At 41.3% G+C, this 18,734-nt stretch overlaps 3 protein-coding genes across 5 annotated transcripts in view; 1 reads left to right on the top strand and 2 right to left on the bottom strand.

Annotated features, from left to right (window-relative positions):
- zdhhc14 (zinc finger DHHC-type palmitoyltransferase 14) overlaps window positions 1–4,013 on the bottom strand; it is a 28,547-nt gene extending 24,534 nt beyond the window's left edge. The window contains exon 1 of the mRNA XM_060866259.1: window positions 2,897–4,013. Within this exon, the coding sequence (XP_060722242.1) occupies window positions 2,897–3,138 (242 nt within the window). The 5' untranslated portion in view covers window positions 3,139–4,013. The remainder of the gene's footprint in view (window positions 1–2,896) is intronic.
- A 644-nt stretch (window positions 4,014–4,657) lies between these two features.
- On the top strand, window positions 4,658–8,513 carry tmem242 (transmembrane protein 242). The gene is made up of 4 exons (XM_060864972.1): window positions 4,658–4,786; window positions 5,218–5,318; window positions 7,745–7,882; window positions 7,954–8,513. The coding sequence occupies exons 1-4, from the start codon at window positions 4,705–4,707 to the stop codon at window positions 8,065–8,067; spliced, it is 435 nt and encodes a 144-aa protein (XP_060720955.1). The 5' UTR covers window positions 4,658–4,704; the 3' UTR covers window positions 8,068–8,513.
- A 2,396-nt stretch (window positions 8,514–10,909) lies between these two features.
- Window positions 10,910–18,734, bottom strand: part of arid1b (AT-rich interactive domain 1B) — a 62,491-nt gene continuing 54,666 nt past the window's right edge. For all 3 annotated transcript variants that reach the window (XM_060866262.1, XM_060866260.1, XM_060866261.1), the window contains 8 exons: window positions 17,487–17,625; window positions 16,440–16,606; window positions 15,895–16,027; window positions 15,689–15,808; window positions 15,525–15,603; window positions 14,389–15,154; window positions 13,980–14,110; window positions 10,910–13,895 (listed from right to left, as the gene is read on the bottom strand). In XM_060866262.1, the coding sequence (XP_060722245.1) occupies window positions 12,153–13,895; window positions 13,980–14,110; window positions 14,389–15,154; window positions 15,525–15,603; window positions 15,689–15,808; window positions 15,895–16,027; window positions 16,440–16,606; window positions 17,487–17,625 (3,278 nt within the window). In that variant the 3' untranslated portion in view covers window positions 10,910–12,152. The remainder of the gene's footprint in view (window positions 13,896–13,979; window positions 14,111–14,388; window positions 15,155–15,524; window positions 15,604–15,688; window positions 15,809–15,894; window positions 16,028–16,439; window positions 16,607–17,486; window positions 17,626–18,734) is intronic.

Genomic DNA, 18,734 nt, shown 5'->3' on the forward strand with positions numbered 1-18,734 from the left:
CAAGGAAAATACAACAACTTTTATCTTAGAGAGTAGGCAGGGCTCGGGGGGCATGGTGGCTTAGTGGTTTGCACGTTCGCCTCACACCTCCAGGGTCGGGGGTTCGATTCCCGCCTCCGCCTTGTGTGTGTGGAGTTTGCGGGTTCTCCTCGTGCCTCGGGGGTTTCCTCCGGGTACTCCAGTTTCCTCCCCCGGTCCAAAGACATGCATGGTAGGTTGATTGGCATCTCTGGAAAATTGTCTGTAGTGTGTGATTGCGTGAGTGACTGAGAGTGTGTGCCCTGCGATGGGTTGGCACTCCGTCCAGGGTGTATCCTTCATTTTCAAGGAATTACATCACTAGGAGAAACTCTTTATACTAAGAATTTTCATGAATACGAGCTCTGGTCTCTAATTTCATAAATGTCACCTCAAATCTGAATCTGCTCTTGAAAAAGCTAAGCTGAAGAACGCAATTGCGTTGAAAGCTGGTCCAGCTCATCCTACATTATACAGTACATCCTGGAGATTAATGGAATATTCTAATACATATGTTGATTTGCTCTCCTGACTTCTTAACATTAAACACTACTACTAAGTGTGTAGCCCAACACATTTTGAGTCCAGAATGTCTGCTGCGAACATTTGGAAAATATTCAGCAAATTCCGCAACTAATTTAATAGCTAGCTCTTTACAAAGTCTGTGACTGAACACAAGCATTGCAGTGTTCTGAGTCTCGGCGCTAAGTGCAGCCTCTAATAGCATGAAGAGCCAATTTATTGGACTTTTATTACCATTTAAAATAGCACAACGCAGCTGGAGGGCACCACATCGAACCGTGGGCCTGGTGCCCTCCTGTTTCCTAGGAGATATCGGCTGTTACGAAGCAGGAGAGGAAACTGTTACCAAGGAAACAGGAAGACGGGAGTGCCGTGTTATGAAAGTTGTGGGAAGTGGGCTATGTGGAGGATGGGGATACTGGAAACTAAGTCCCACGCATCATTTATCATCGAATATCACGTCCTTTATCTTCCTTATTCTGGTGTGTATGAGTGTTTCCTTTCTTTATCTCAGTGACCAGAAGGTTGTGAAATCAAATCTTACGACTCTCTTTTTTGTCTCCCTCTCTCTCTCTCTTTCTTTCTTTCTTTCTCTCTCTCTCTCTTGCAGCTTGTCATGTTACAAAGTAACCACAAAAACGTAAAATTTAAATGGAAAATTTAACATTTACAGTTTTACCTCTGACTCTTACAAAGCCAAGAAATGTTAAACAAACATGTCTTAACAAAAATGTTTACCATATCACAATAACCTAACCATATCATCATTTTTAAATGAACTGATACACTTTTATTTTTATTTGTTTTGTTACAGCTGACACCACACTGTTAGCCATTAACCTGTTTTGCATATAACACGATCACCTCAACTGCATAGAACATGAACAAAAATTTTAAAATATTCTACGGATGATTAAAAAACAATTATTTCATTCCTCAAGCACTGAATTTTGATAATAAATTCTTCAGAGCTGATAAAGTTGTTGTTTGTTTGCCAGCAGGCTGAGGTCTTCAGTATTGGAGGAATTGATAGTGTTACGACTTTCCACATTCTCTGAATCCTCACGTTTAATCCGGTGCTAATATATTAACCCATATTTCATTTTACCTCTGAAAGGAAATAAACTAATTCTGTACTTACTTACATACATTTCACTGATGTTTTCTGTTCAACGACCAAACTCAAAACTAGTAAATCGTAGTCGAGATCTGTGCCTGGACCCATAAATTGAAATGAATTGAAGCCTCGATATAAAGATTCAAGTGTCAATTAAGGGAGTTAAGAGTTGGCAATAAATCCATAACTTCTACACCTACACCTTCAAACTGTGTCAGGTTATTTTCTCATTTTTTAACCAATGGATAAACTGCTACTAGATAAAAAAAATTGCTACTACTACCACCATCCTGAATTTTGTCTCATTTGTTTGTTAAGTGACCAGAAGACTGTGATTTTAAATCCCAGGACTGTCATTGAGCCTCTACAGAGTCCTCGATTACGATCTTTAAGTCTCATCTCTCTGCATGCACAGGTGTGTGGACCAGGGTGAGGATTCTGCCTTTTCTCCATCTGTATACTATACAAATGCTATACAAATAACAGTGAATAAAAAAATACATTTTTGGATGGTAAGTGGGCTACTTCTAAAAACATCTACTTGAAACCTTTTCTAAAAGGTTTAGGTTCTACTTCATTGTAACTGTAGTATACAGAGCATTTAGGAGAGCATAGTGGAGCTTTGTGGTGAAGATGTTGTCTTAGAAGAAAGTTCAAATCCCAGAGTCGCCATGCTGCTTGGGCCTTAGCACAAGGACATGTAAGATTTCCTGCACAGGTACAACTGAAAAAGCCTTAAAGGGTATTGTGTCAACTCTTTGCTGAAGATTATACTGTGTGTTCTATATAAAATGACTATAAGGGGCATGAAATAATGATGTTGACACCACTGATAGGTTCTTTGGATTAGTTCTCTGGAAGAACTTTCTATAGAGGGAAAGTTCTCCTAAAGGGCCTAAATAAATGAGGAAACATCAGGGTTCTGAATATAACCATTTTTTTACATTTATGTACGTAATATAATAGTAGGAAATACCAGTACCTCTGGTGGATCTTATAGGTTTTATGAGGAACCCTACAACTGAGTGTTAATGATACATAAAAAGTTACCAGTAGAATGTTGTTTAAAAGTCAATGGAGGCATCTTAGAATCTGTGCTTTACTAATGCAGCAATAACAAATCATGGTACAGAAGAGCACTTGTGTGTCAGAGCTGGTGTGAAGTCACTGAAAACCAACAAGGAGCACATGTGGGACATTCACAGTGACTCCTCACACAAATAATTACTCAACACTTACTCAAATGTGAAGAACAGCCCACTGGTCACCAGGATCAGAGCTATGGTAAGGTAGAACACACCAGACTGCTTTGCCATCATGATCCGCCCATCGCAGTAGAACTTGTTCCGGCCTGGGAAGACCTGCCACTTTCTCTTCACTCTCCTCTTCTTGGTGTGTGGGGTTTCCATGGATGAGGAGTTATGATGGGTGCAGATCTGATTGTACTGACATTCCCTGCTGTCATCCAGTCCAAGATGCATGTCGTGGGTCTTGTTTATTCCTCAGCAAACACCTGATTTCAAATAACAGAAAGCCAGAACGTCTGCATGCAGAGGCGTCATGTGGAAAAACATCGCTCCTGATGAACAGATGGAGAAAATGTGTGCGTTATCAGAGCCAAAGAGATGACCGGAATGCTATCATTCTGTCCATTATAGATTCAGAGTGATGAACGGATTCAATGAACTAATGGCACCTATAGTACAAATAGTTCCTTATTTCATTAAAGAGATATCCAGACCAGAGGAATGAATCCAACATCCATGCTTTAATTGAAGCCTTATAATCCAGTGTGTGGATTTCCATCAGGGTCTAAGCAGCTAGAGGAGGAAAGCAGGTAGTGGGAAGAAAATTTGGGAGAAATTCTAAGGACGATTCTTGCGTCTCGGTTCTTCTCCATTGTACCGCTGTGGAGTGAAGAGATGCCTCTGTTTATCCACGTAGAGACCTCGCTGTTTATTCCAGACTAGAAAAGCAACCCCGTCCTTCTAGTGTCCTCCTACATCCGCTGTCTGATCTCCGTCTGGGAATCATTTAACAACCAGGCTGCAAAATGCTGTCACTGTTTCAGGCTCCACGCAAAACGGTGCTTCAGTGATGAGGAGCTACAGAATGACGCGCGTCTGGATCACATGGAGGCTTGTGGTTCAACTCAGCTGGTGTCTGAACATCTACAGTGTATTTCACACAAATCACATCTCCAACCTGCAGATCACAAGCGCACAGACTTCTCTGTAGGCGGATCCCAGTGTTTATTTGTCCTGTAAATACTGAATTTATTTATAATGAAATATCTGATAACCGACAGAGAAGAGTCTGGAATGCGCAATCGCTCCCATTAAAAACATCTTGTACACACACACACACACACACACACACACACACACACACACACACACACACACACACACACTACTCTCACTGCCCACAAGGAAGGAAATGGGCTGAATCTCAATAATCTCCTTAATGACCATATGCACTATGTAGGGCTGCACAGCCACATCCACTAGGGAACCTATATAGAATAGGACTCAGATTTGGAAATGTTTTAAATTGGGATGTTTAAAGCTCTATATAGCTATTGAAGAAAAACAAAAACAAACAAACAAAAACATGTTTATTTAAAGTAACGTGAATTCTATTTGTTAACCACAACGGTAGTTTTGTGTCATAAAGTGTTATTTGATATTAGACATTAGGAAAGAAAAGAAAGAAAAACATATAAGGTAGTTAATTATTAGTTATTAGTTATACTTTTAATTATGTGTGTGTTAATATAATAATAATAATAATAATAATAATAATAATAATAATTATTATTATTATTATTATTATTATTATTATTATTATTATTATATGTAGGATAGTTCATTATTAGTTGTTAGTTATATTTATTATTTAAGAACAAAATCACGCAGGAAACCAACTACAATGATCTATTTTTCTTACATTTAATCCTACTTCATATAAAGACAACATTATAGTCTAAGTTGTGGAAAGGTTTGTCGAGTTTCCACCCGGTCTCTTATTAGAGGGACACATTCAAGATGGCGGCCGAGGAGCTGAATGTCAACACACCTCCTGCTGGGAAAGAAAGCGTGAATGAGGCTAAGTTACAAATGTTAAAAGGTAACTATTAAACAGTTTACACGGATATCTGAATTATCTGCTGTTCTCCAGGAATAATGAGCAGCGCAGGTTTAGATTTTATTATAAATTCTACTCTAATGTTGATGACAGTTTAGTTTAGTTTGCTTTAGTTTACTTAACTAACTAGATGTGGTGTGTTATACAGCCATGTGGCCAACAGAGAAATATTCTATATAATATTATAAGGCAGGAATATTTTCTTTAAGCAGGATACAGGAAGTGACTCTGATATAAAACCTAATGATTAATCTACTAAGCATCTATTCAGACCAAAGTATTATATTCAGAAAGGTTTGAGCCACAGGATTTATACATCTCTGAAATCACTGAGGTTTGATGCTCGAGAGACTCTAGAGATACTATCAGCTTTATTTGTCAGTCACAATCCCATGATGTTTGTTCTGTTCCAGGTGGAGTGTTTCTGACGACCGTGGCCACTGCAGGAATGATTGCTGGATTCGGCTCGACCCTCGCGTTGGCAAAGAAAAAGAGCCCTGAGTGGTTCAATAAGGTGTGAAAAGCTTGGTGGACCTGGGATCGAACTCGCAACCTTCCGATTAATAGCCCAACACTTTCACCACTAGGCTACCACATGCCCTGCAAAATGCACATTTGCATACAATGTACACTTTATTCAGTGTTTAAATTCAGCATGACAGACAATGCTGCTAAACCATTAAATTAGATCTCTACACTGAACAGCATGAAGGTGTTTCTAAGTGTTTCTAATAATTCTAGTGCCTATGAGGAGTGGGATCTGAAAAGAGTGATAAAGCTCTGCTGCAGTGCTAATCGAGCAGATCAGCTTCAAATCGGTCCACATCATCACACTCGTCCGTTTTTCAGTTTCATTTCATTTGTATGGTGCGTTCAACGGACATCGTCTCAGAGCAGCTGCAAAAAGATTGATATTAATATTAGACATATACTGAAATTTATTTGTCTTTATCTATAATGAGCAAGCATGAGGTGACTGTGGTGAGGAAAAACTCCCTTAGATGGCAGAGGAAGAATCCTTGAGAGGAACCAGACTCAAAAGGGAACCTCAACCTTATTTGGGTGAATCTGGAGGGTGTCATTATTGTGTGACCCTTTCTAGAGTCATGTACGGTCAACTGGCGCTCCTGAGCAGCTCATGAATTAGCTCATCATCTGAGTTCATTATAGATTCAACACCAGCTCCTCCATGCCGAAGCCTTCGAATGCTCAATGACAGAGATACAGCATATGTACAGTGTAATTTTGTGAACTGATTAAGCGGTTGTTCTTCACAAAGTCCTCATGAGGTTGACGACTTCTCTACGAATGTCCGTATCCTTGTTAAACACAATGTTTGTTTTATGTAAAAGTGTGTCCTTACTAACCGCTAATTAGCGCGTTAGCTCTCTCTCTCTGTCACACTCTCTCTCTCTGTCTCTCTCTCTATCTGTCTGTCTCTCTCTCTCTCTCTCTCTCTCTCTCTCTCTCTCTCTCTCTCTCTATCTCTCTGTCTGTCTCTCTCTCTCCCCACATGTAAGAGCTATTGCATGAATCCTCCATTAGAGTCAGGAGTTGGATCAGTTTCTAGGCTCACAAAAGAACAGAGCTCCTTTTTGTTGACGTCTTTTCAGTCTATTTTTAGGTGGGGTTTTTCCGGAGTAAACAAACAACTTTAACCATAAGTGTTTTCACAAAGCTGGATTAGATTCCTTGCACGTCTGAGGTCACGGGGACGTCACAGACCATTCGAACGCTCTGGAGTTTCTTTAAACTCGATTATCAGACAAACTCCCAAAGCAGGACAGTCTGAAGTCTCTCTCTAAGCTTTGGCACACTGGCATCACTTCATCTCTAGCTAATGAACTTAATTTCCCTGTTACTTTCCTTTGCTTATCCTATTAGGCTATAATTATGATTAGGAAGAAAACAGCACAGAAGCATGATCCATGAAGAAATTGAGGAATTCTGTGAATAAACCCTGACCCGACGTCTCATTATATCTCTCTAGTAAACAGCTATTGCTTGGTTTGTATCGGCATATGCATTGGACCATGAATTGTTATTCTATTCAGTGACGCACTGTTTTGCATCTGATGCTAAAATCTTACATGGACAACAACATAGTCAGATATTTATCTGTAAAAGGAGTCGGTGTGATAAAGGATATAAATTCACAGAGTTTGGCAAATGCAACTATTGAGCGATTGACGTTCATCCCTTTTATATAACTGAATAGTTAAGGGTTATGCGCTGGGATTTAAACTCACAACCTTCTGCTCGGTAGTTTAACATCTTAACCACTGAGCTACCACTGGAGGGAAGTTTGAAGGAAGTTTGTATTCTTTATATTCTGGTTGTAAAATAAGGTCCCTGGCTCTCTCACTGCTGTGGCCTGGGCTCAATTCCTAGATATGGGAACTGACCCTGTCACTAAGGGGTCAACTCTCAGTGGCTCGGATAATATAGGTGGGTTACTGACTGATCGAGTCCTAATGTTTTGCCATAATCAGACGAGCAGGTGTTCAGAAGAACCCTCCTTACGAAATATCTAGCCAGTTTTAGACAACATTAGTGATACCAGTGCTGTATATTATATTTTGTACTGCTACTGTGTGTAGTGTGGGTGCAGAGAGCAGCCATGTTGATGTAATGCCATGCTGATATCAGCCTAGATGATCTTCCTGAATTTTGCTGGTTTCTTTGGAGGCTGAAATATTTGTCGATTTGGGTATAAATCTAAATGTTAACCCTTGGTTAGAGGATTGTTGTAAAATATTGTTTGTATTCATACTTTTCATACTCCTCCATATCTTACAATAGTTGATGTGAGTAAGAAGTTCCTTTTGCAGATTTGTTAATGGTTTGAAGAAACGGCATAACGTAGCATATACAGAAGGTCACGATATGTAAAGCAGGTTAAACACAGTGACTTGTATACATATGGTCCTGTGTGTTAAGGGTGTCGTGGGAACGGTGGCGGTGCCTGAGAGTGGAGCGTCGTTGGCCCTGCGTGCACTCGGATGGGGTTCTCTGTATGCCTGGTGTGGAGTCGGCCTTCTCACCTACACAGTATGGAAAGCTATGGGCGTCCACAGCGTAAGTGTGAGACTTAATATTTCCCACCTAAATGCCGAACATTTCATCATTGCTCCATTCTTCTTTTTCAGTTGGTGGAATTCCGGCAGAAAATGCAGTCCATCTTTCCTGCCATCCCTAAAAATGAAGACGTTGAGCCAAACGCAGCAACTTTGGACTGGGACTCGCTATTTAGATCCAAATGATCATTGATGTGCCGGTGAAGAGAACTTTACATGTTTGCTCACTGGAGGGACAACCTGCAAAATGACTGCCAGGTCAGATGAAAATCAAGTTTCTGTCCTCTTCCTAGATTCTGTATTCACATCGATGATGAAGAATCAGGAAAAGACTCTTTCTGGCTTCATTATACTGTGTGTGTGTGTGTGAGAGATGGTGAAGTGCTGGTCCAAAGGACATTTTCCTCTGTAAGTAGTAGCATGTGCACAATAATTTAAATTGGCGTAGGGAGTTTGGAGCAGTTTTGATTAAACAAAGAAGAAGAAAATGACTTGTGCATGGATGCAATGTGTTCAGAGATTACATTTAAAATTTAATGCTGCTCTTCAAATATAACGTAAAAGAGGGCATGTCATCCAAAAGTACATGGACACTTGACCAGAAAGCTCATACATTTTATTTTATTTATATATATATATATATATATATATATATATATATATATATATATATATATAAAATATAGAGTACTGTGCAGGTGTGAAAAAATGCTCTAAACAAAGAATGCTTTCAAAAATGGAAGTGTTAAACATTTATTTTCATAAATGAACAAAATGCAGTGAATGAACAAAAGAGAAATCTAAATCAAATCAATATTTTTTGTGACCTCCCTTTGCCTTCAAAACAGCAGTAATTCTTCTAGGTACACTTGCACACAGTTTTTGAAGGAACTCGGCTGGTTGTTCCAAACATCTTGGAGAACTAACCACAGATCTTCTGTGGATGTAGGCTTTCTCACATCCTTCTGTCTCTTCATGTAATCTCAGACATACTCGATGATGTTGGGATCAGGGCTCTGTGGGGGCCGTGCCATCACTTCATGCTGGTTTGAAGGCAAAAGGTAGTAACACCAAATATTGATTTGATTTAGAATTTTCTTTTGTTTTCTCACTTTGCATTTTGTAAATTGCCAGAAATAAACATTCATTATTTATATTTCTGAAAGCATTCTTTGTTTACAGCATTTTTTCACACCTGCCTGAAACTTTTGCACAGTACTGTATATTAAAGGAAGTCTCTCTTATTAAATAAAGCTCCACTCTTCCAGGGTTTTGGAGCATCTGTTAGGATTAGTGGACAAGTTCCAATTCATTAGAAAGTTCTTCCACTCCTACCTTGTCGAAGCACGTCTTCATAATGCTTTGTAATTCTAGACCAAGGTTGGGACTCTTACTTCCAGTGAAGGGAAACTGTAGAACTACAGCCATTCTCTACAGTTGTGTTGCGAACAACGTCATGGCGACATTTTGGCGAAGGAAACATACGAGTGTTACAGTCAGGTGTCCACAAACTTTTGCCTGGACAGTTTATGTATTCGATGTTGATAGTAAAAAAAAAAAAACTGGTACTATGACGCAAAGTAAAAAACAATTACATTAGTCTTTAGAGACTTGAACATGTCACTAATGGTTAGTCGTGTTTTTTGCTTAACCAGACCTTTGTAAACAACCAGTGCTTCATTAGTTTTAGTCTCTAGAGTTAAATATTTAATGTTTGTATGAAAATATACACTAAGATTAATTGGGGGGGAAAAAAAAGGAAATCCTGTCTAAATTTGCTCTCAGGTCTGTCCTAACAGCTGTGGCCTACACGTCTACTGTTAATGTCAGTCAGTCATTTGGTAGATTGCTAGGAAATAAATAGCTTTGCTTTTTTTTTTCTCCAAGTTGCTCAGACTTGAAGAAAATGTTCTTTAGGTTGCTCTGGTTCAGCATCTAATAAATGCTGTAAATGTCACTTTAATTTCAAGCAAGGTTTAAAAAAACAAAGCTACACTGGAGGGACTAGCAGCATCAGCCTTATAACTAGTCTGGCACAAAAACCTTTCCCTAAAATATTTACTGGAAGATTAAACCAGGCTGTATGTAGGGGGAAAATAACCCATTTGGAACAAAAAATTAAAAAGGAAGCACTGTATGAGGGCCTTTTTACACCTGGTCACTTCATGTGTTTTCTCTGATCCGATAGCTATCTGGTTTCATTTACATTAGGCCACATAAATGTGTCAATCCGATCTTTCTACTCCCGCCCAAAATGCAAATATATTTTACCTCATTTCTGGGGTAATTGAAATGGAACACGCTTTGGTGTGTGCGGTTTTCAGAATGCAATCAAAAAGAAGACGAAAAAAAGACGGTTACGATGGATATGCTACAAAAAACAGCATTTACTGTTTGCTGCATTTTCGCTGGCGGCAGCAGCGCATTTTAAGACCCAACGAGACACCTGGGTGAAAGATCACTTGCGAGTGACGTACTTCCGTTTGGGAGGAGTATAGCGCTGACGTATGTGGCCTGAACAACCACATTCATTTACACCTGTCCAGTTTCATCTGAAATGCGTCCCAGACCACCTCCTGAAGTGGTTTGAACGATCGGATTTATATCCATCTCGAAAACGTTTCGGAGGGCATTTAGACCTAGCTATTTACACCTATCTATCCGATCACAGAACACGCATGAGGTGACCAGGTGTAAAAAGCTCCTTAGACGTTCCCAAAATGCAGAATATGTCCGCTTCTACAAATGTAATTAACATGAAATCATTAAAATAATCATGTCAGAGCAGCCGGGTGGTGAAGCATAGCACTTAAATTTACTGCCCGCATCAATTATTTAGGATTATTGTTCTGTTATTGTGTAATTTATTCATTATGGATTAGATTATGTGGGCAAAGGTCTGGACAGCCAATGACTTTTTTTTTTCATCTTTCCAATACTACTGATTCAGCTCATTATGTACTTTTTCCAAAGCATTCAAGTCAGTGAAAAGACAAAGCACCCAAAAATAGCCTTCACAGTGCTCAACCAGATTTCATGTACATTTACTTTAACATGTGGAACATGTAGTATAAAGACTTTATACTAATAAACAACGTTCATCAAATCATATGGCATGAAAAAAAAAGTTCAGAGTTGTACATTTGTCAGAATTGTTGTTCAAGTCATTTTTGGGATAACTTCAAATTTTGCTGGATTACAGTTACACCGACTGACTTTTTGATGAACCTGTGTCTTTTATTAATTTTTTTTTTTTTTTTTTTTAAGCCAGACATCCAAAGCTGTTTGAGAGACTTATTCTTATCCGTTATACAGAATTGTGTGTAGTATAGTCCATGCAGGAACCTCCTACACAACAGCAGACTACCCTCGACAGAACCGTTGTTAATAATTAGCATCGACTACCATCACTTATAATATCACGTCTCTTGGAGAAATAAAAAGTGAACAGGGCTTGTTTTTAATATACAGCTCATATATACACAAATCAGCCCAGAAGTTGAATGAAGAGAAGTGGTAACTGAAGCGCTTTAGAGTTCCGTTTTTGTTGATCCTGCTGTCTAATGGTCATACTGGTGGAAGCGAGTAAGTTTAAAAACAAAACAAAAAAAACAGCTCATATTTTACCCTTACATACTGGTTTGGTTATGCAGTGCAATACTGGTTATCAGATTTTAATATTGCCTGTGGTAAAGAGTCATTCACATTTGGTAATCTCCCCTACAACAAGCCATCTACACCCAATTGCACAATGCTTTTTAGAGCTGGATACATGTATATCTTCAGTAAATCAGTGTTTTTTTTTTTTCTTTTTTTTTTCTTTAACACGTTGCAAGAAAAAGTTCTATCTACAACACATCTCACAATTTAAATAAGTGTGCATCCCCAAATAAACAAAGTCCCACCAGAAACAGCCACAAACAATGAAAAAAAAATCTTAAGAGCAAAACATTTTGAAAACTAAGAGTATCTAACAGATGCCAACTTTGGTTAAAACGGAACTAAAAAAATGGAACACAAAACAAAGCTTAGAAAAACAGAAAAAAAAAAAACATGAAATATTAAATATTTGTATTAAAATCATTTAAAAATCCAAAATGAAAAAAGGGGGGTAGAGGAGCTATATATATTCTCTATATAACTGTTTGTAAGTAAAAACATTTTTTGTATTTTTATTTATTTATTTTTTATTTAAATAAAAATATAACACCAAGGATCTCAACTTGTGGCTTGTCCCACTTATTTTCAGCACTGCCAGGCTACTGCTCGTGTCACGAGCGTCCCAGCTTAAACAGCACCTCGCATAAAATGGCAGCCACGCTAGAGTTCAGCACGGACGACAGCGTGATGTCCAGGAGGCGGCTCTCATACAACACAAACTCAGGTTGGTTCTCCTCAACCTGAGCGATCGCCATTAAAGCTTTAGCAGCCCGGCACATCATGTTGATGCTGGGTGGCTCTGGGTGGGTTGGATGTCCTGCATGTAGCAGGCTATGTGGGCTCTGCTGATACTGCGCCATGGCAAGACTGTCCTCTAAAAAGCCTATCAGGGTCCCGATACTTCCCTTCTGAAGTGCAATGGCTCTCGCTGCCGTTGGATCACCCTGTGCCAGGTTGGCAAGGACAGCCACGGCCATTTCCCGGCACACCTGACTCTTACGTTCGCCCACGTGACGCACTAATGTTGCAAAGAGGCGTTCCTGACGGCTGAATGGCGGTGTTGCTAACAGCAGGTCCACATTACAGTCCTGGATACTCAACTTGCACAAGCACTCCAGCACCAGCCTCTGTGGGGTCAAAGAAGAGAAGCCGCTCGCCGTGCTGAAAGGGTCCTGGGCCTCAGCTGAAGGACAAACCATCCAGTGCAAAAGCCCATCTAGAATGGGTAAGCAGATGCTCTCAGGATAGATTGACAGATCAAGCTGCCCTGAAATGTTGGCCAAGGTCACCAAGGTGTTCTCGTGCAAGGCACCAAGACAGTCCCACCACCACTCATCCTTGCTACAAGCAAGACTTCGCTCCTCTTCACGCTGGTAGGTTGAAGGTGTCCTCTTCCTCTTTGGGTGCTCATGGTGCAAAAGCACCAGCTTGCCCAGTATAAGTACCAGACCTGGATGCCGTGCCATGTCAGCATCATTACCTGGCACAAAGGAGAGCCCACGGACTATGTTGGAGATGCATATGCAGCGCTTAGCCAGTTCATCCTGCCAGTCTTCGGCTGTAGAAAGTGGTGCCTCGTCCCAACAAAGTGGCTCATCTTCCCGAAGCTTGATACTGCGGTGGTTCTCTTGGCTCTGTAAAGTGGACTCTTGGGCCTCACTCTCGGGTAGAGATCCTGTATCATCTGCAGTGACTGTCAGACACTTATCTATGACATCTTGGTCTTGCTTATGAGAGGATTCCTCTTGACAGCGATCCACAGTGTCTTGTTCTTTAACCTCCTCAAAATCCTTAATTATTAATGATTTAGCCCCAGTCTCCTCAAATTTTCTATCAAAGTGGGTCTGGATATGGGCAGTTGAGTCTCCTCCTCCAGCCTTCCAGTGCAGCAGGCCACTGGTGAACTCTGAAGCCAAGCCCAGCTCTTCTGATCGGTCTTCCACCAGGTCTGCGATTGCTTCCCTCTCCTCCACCTTCACTGGCAATCTGTCGTACTTGCTAGCTTGCTTGGGCCTAGGTTCTGTGGTAGGACAATTTTCCTTACCCACTTCGTTTTGCCTCTCCATCTTTTGCTCGATTGGCTCTTCTGGCTTCTTCTCCAAAGCTTCTGCTTCAGATGTGCTGCTGGGGACACACTTTTGAGACACTGATTCAGGTTTTTTGTCTACCTGCTCAATATTTGAATGAATGTCATGCTCCTGAAGCTCCAGTTCCTCTTTCTCTGCTGGCTCTGGGAGGGGGCCGAGTAATGTCTTCTGACCCGCAGTACCCACTTCGTATTCCTCCAGGATTCCAAAGATTTCAATCAAGCATCTTCTGAAATATTCAGCTATAAGTTCCAAGAAACCAGGCAGCTAGAGAAAAAGAGGACAAAAAAAAATGTAAACCAAAAAATGACATTAAGAAGCCACTATGCGAGTGCTACTTTGCCAACTTACTTGTGACAAGGTAAAAGACGACACCGTGTTATCATCATATAGTAGAATGTTTATGGTGTCCAAAGCCCAAGTGCTCTCTGCTAGCAAACCAGACTTCAGAGACATCATCACGCGCCAGGCCTCTGGTGTCCCTGCAAAATGACAACAGCAGTTCTGAGCTGACCTTCACACCACCACATAAGGCACCAGAAATAAAAAAACATAGAATATGTCTCCAAGAGGTCTGATTTCATCTCATGATTAGGATGACTTCTTCCAACTGAAGTTATATGACCATAAATAAATCTATAATTTATACTGCAATATGTTCTTTATTCCAAAAAACATTTATTTTAATCAAAGCATTAGAGAATTTAGAAAAAAGTGATGATACTGCGGATATAATTTTAAACTCTTGCAGGACTCTTACCGATGTCTTTGGACGTTAACCTTCGACGAGGCTTTAACTGAGGTTGTGTAGCCTCAATGGAATCCAGTGGAAAGCTGATCTCTCTGTGTATGGGTGGGAGGCCTTGACCTGGGACACCTCCACTCTGTGATCCTGGCATAGACGCAGGAACCCCTGGTTTTGGCATTTTCATAGACGGCATCAAATGAGACTTATTGGGGGACATGGAACCTCCCATAGGTCTGGGAAATGGTGCTGGACTTGGAGCACGAGCAATGTGGTTGGGCATGGCTGGAGGGGACTGGTAAGAGGACGGCGGTTGGCGGTTTGTCATGGGTGGCATGGGGCTAGCAGATGACGACTGGGGAGGATAAGGAGACTGACGTTGGCCCGGGTGACTCGGCCACTGACCATCCTGATTTGCTCTTCCCTCTGGGTCATCTGCACGGCTCATGGAGGGGTATGGAGGCCCGTGGCCCTGTCTGCTAGGGTAAGGGTAGACCATATCAGTCCTAGGATGCCACATATTACCTTGGGGCCCGCTGCTGGGAGTTGGGGATGGTCCCCCACCCATCATGCCATGCTGAGGTGGTCCTTGTCCCCCATGCGGCATGCGTTCACGGTTATAGGGGTACGGGAACTGCCCCTGCATAGGTCTGCGCTCCGGGTAGCCACCGTACTGACCGTACATATCCGGCTGCTGCCCACTGAACTGCATGCCATAGGAATCACCCTCATGTCGCTTTGCTGGAGGGCCATACATCCCTTCCCCAGGTCTCTTATAGCCCTAAAGACAAACAGAACAGTTTCCGAATAAAACTTGCCTCACTAGGGCATCATGATTACAAGCAGGTTATAAATAAGTACAAGGGACTGCTAACATTAAGTTTCCTGTAAATATGTTCCCTTATTTTGTCATTAATATCAAACCTTCTAGAAAAATATGCCTCAGTTCTGCTCTTTAAAGAAAGCACATGCTGAATGAGCAGTACCACAGCAATCAGCAATTAGGTGTTATATTATTATATACATTACACTAATGCCATGAAGTAATTTTATTTGCGGCTAAATGCAACTTGACCAGATAATATAGTATGTAATGTACGTAAACAATTCATGAAACCTATTGATTATGAATGCTGCGAAGGGGAACTGACCTGTGGCTGTGGGTACATTCCATGTGCACCGTATGGCATGCCTTGAGGATACTGCTGTCCATAACCATCATGGCCATGCCTAAATAAAGGACAAGCATCGCTCAGCCATTTAGTTTGGAGATACACTTTTACTTATTCACTTAATAAAACCTAGTAATCTTTACCTCTGAGGGGCAGGGTATCTGTTTCCTGGGTAAATGTTTGGATCACTGTTGGAAGGCATCATGTTGTTCTGATTTCCAGGAGGCACCATTCCACCATCTGAACCCATGGCATGGTCAGGCCTGATGAAGACAGATGGCAAAATACATGAAGCTGGACTCAGAAGTGAGGCAAGATGTCCAGTAGCTTACTGAGATATATTACTGACCTTCTGTCAAATCCTTGGTTGTAAGGGTACTGGGGTCTCATGCCCATGCCCATGCCTTGGGGGGGTCCTCGTGGGTACATGTCCTGCATACCGCTGCTTGGCACTGGCCCTGGCATGAAAGGGTCATTTCCACCTGGTAATATATATACATACACATGTATAAACACAATTAATGTTAGATATAATGAAATATTCTTATAGTTAATCATCTCTAAACCCAAAAAGCTACAAGCAAAAACACTCAAACTGGGATTATTCTTGCATGGTCAAGTTCACTGATTTTGTGTTTGGCCCTTAAGTTGGTGGAAACATGGGATTTTCCACAAAAGCATTCACCAAATCACTAAAAACAACCCCAGTAAGAGTTCATTGGAAAATGGTGCTTGATAAATGGCACAAAGCAGACACAAGGGGGCAGCGCAGTCCAACAATTCACCTTAATCACGACTACAGCTGAAGGCCAGACACTATTAACAACGTCTCCAGCAACACAACAAGGCACTTTATTACAGTTTTATGCTACACGCACGCACACACACACACACCTTTCCTTTGACCTCCATAGGGCTCCTTGTTGGCATCATACTGCATTCGTGTATCTATTCCCCCTCCTCCCTGCTGGTACATCATACCAGGTGGGACATTGGCTCGCTTTTGGAAAGCTGGATCGCTGCTATCAGAAAATGGATCCTGCACACTGACGCCACTGTTTCTGCAGATAAAGGTCAAACAGACTGGGATCAATACAAATAAAAAAATGCTACAAATAAAAAAAAAAAAAGTGTCTGAAAATAAGACATGATGATATACCAGAGTTCCCTTCTCTGCAATATAAGCAGTACATTATCAGACAGGATTTCAAATTTTGTGTACCATCGTTGTGCAACTCATAGCATGGGTTCTTGGGTACACTGTGAAAATTGGACATTTTGGATCCTGCCGAGAAGAAAACTGTTCAAACTGTGCAGATGGATGATAATTTTACAATAATCCCAGCAGGCCAAGGTATCAATGTGATGACTGAGGATGTCACTGGAGACCATTTCAGAGGATGGGATTTTGTTTCCAAATGTAGAAAAGTATTGGGAATTCAAAGAAAATGGCAGTGTAACTATAGCTGGGATTAAAAAAAAAACCCAGACCATCACACAATTGTATATGATGGCTTGGTGTGTTCTTTAAGCAATTCTGTCACAATTTCCCTTGAGTGAAACTAAGAGGCACAATTAGTTGACAATGGCTCTATATTACAACCAATTGTAGAAGCTCAGATCCAACATACTCTATATATTTGTTTTATTCAAAACAACTAAATTTACTAGAAAAGAGAAGATCGATTATTGTGTTATGTAAATTCAGACCAGTTAATGTTTATACTGACCAAATCATGGCTTTCTAATGTGCTATTACACAGATGCCTTGATTTGAAGCAGGTTACAATGTGTTTATTTCTTTACTTCTATCTTATACTAGTCTTTGTTAGCAGTCATCATTGCCTCAGCTTTCACTAAATCCAGTGAGGAAGTGTGAACACTGTATGTGGACCTGAAGATTCATCAGCATATTGCGATGCATTTTTTTTTTTTACACACCTGCCACTTTGCTGAAGGGGCATATGGCTGTGTGGCGTAGAGGCCGGAGTCGGGGGCTTTAAATCCCCAGGCATCTCTGTCATGGAGCTGCTGCCTGTAGACTGAGGAGTCTGAGGGCCCTGGAGAGAACCGGAGTTTGCTACAGAATGAACAAAAAAATAAAATAAAAGTGGAAATATGAGGAACACAGTGAAGATATGGAACAGCTTAAAGCACCTGTGTTAGGAGTGTTTCATCTAATGAGTGTACTCATTGTTTTATGGAAGCCAGGGTTAGGTCCTGAGCTCCGTTAGGAGTTTCTCATGTGTCCGTGTGGGTCTCCTCACAGTTCTCCAGGTTTCCACCTACCACCCAAGGATATGGCAGTAGGTAGACAGCTAATGTTAAATTGCCCCTAGGTATGAATGAGTGAGTAAAAGTGTGTGCGTCTAATCCAGAGTGCGTTTCTGCTTCACGCCCAGTGTTTCCAAGATAGGCTTAGGGACTAAGTGACAGAGCGGAAGGGGGGAGGGGGAAGGGGGGTAGATTATGTAGTGAAAGTGTGTCAGCTCAGAAAGTAAATAATGCAGACGGGTTACAGAAGGACAGGCCTGGCGTGCGCACACACACAAACGTAAGCATGAACTCGAGTGACCTTGATGCCATATTCAGTCAGAGGGGAAAAAAAAGGAAGGGGGATTTTGCTGGCTCACTGGTCGGCCGTGTAGGGGGTCAGACGGAGGTCATTTTTGTTTATCTCTCGCACTCCTCCCCTATTAATCTTCCCGGGGGAATCCCCCCTCCTGCTGTTTGACAGCTCTGGCTGGACACACTTTCCATCTCTCTCTGTGTACTAGTGAGGAGAGAGAGAGGGAGGGAAATCCTTCAGCTGGTTGCTTGACAGCTCTCCCCCTTTACCTCTGCCTCTCCTCCTCCTCCCCCCAACCCTCCACACACCTCCTCTCTCTCTTTTCCTCTCGCAGCATGACTAAATCACCTGTCAGATATTTTTAGCTCTCGCACAGCCAGCTCAAATTGATTTCAGGGCAGACAGAGGAAGGGTGCCGGCGACGAGCCCCGCCGACGGAGCACGATCCATCAGCCTAAAGGGCAGACTGAACATTATTAACACGCTAACACACTTTAAAATGCTACATATTGCTCACTCAAAAACTAATGTTAAAAATCAAATTATCCAAAGCAGCTGGAGCAGGGGGCGGAGCAACGGAGACCGTGCCATCGTAGCAAACACGGCAAATCAGGTACAAC

Source organism: Tachysurus vachellii, chromosome 3, assembly GCF_030014155.1.
Source record: "Tachysurus vachellii isolate PV-2020 chromosome 3, HZAU_Pvac_v1, whole genome shotgun sequence".
Taxonomy (NCBI): domain Eukaryota; kingdom Metazoa; phylum Chordata; class Actinopteri; order Siluriformes; family Bagridae; genus Tachysurus; species Tachysurus vachellii.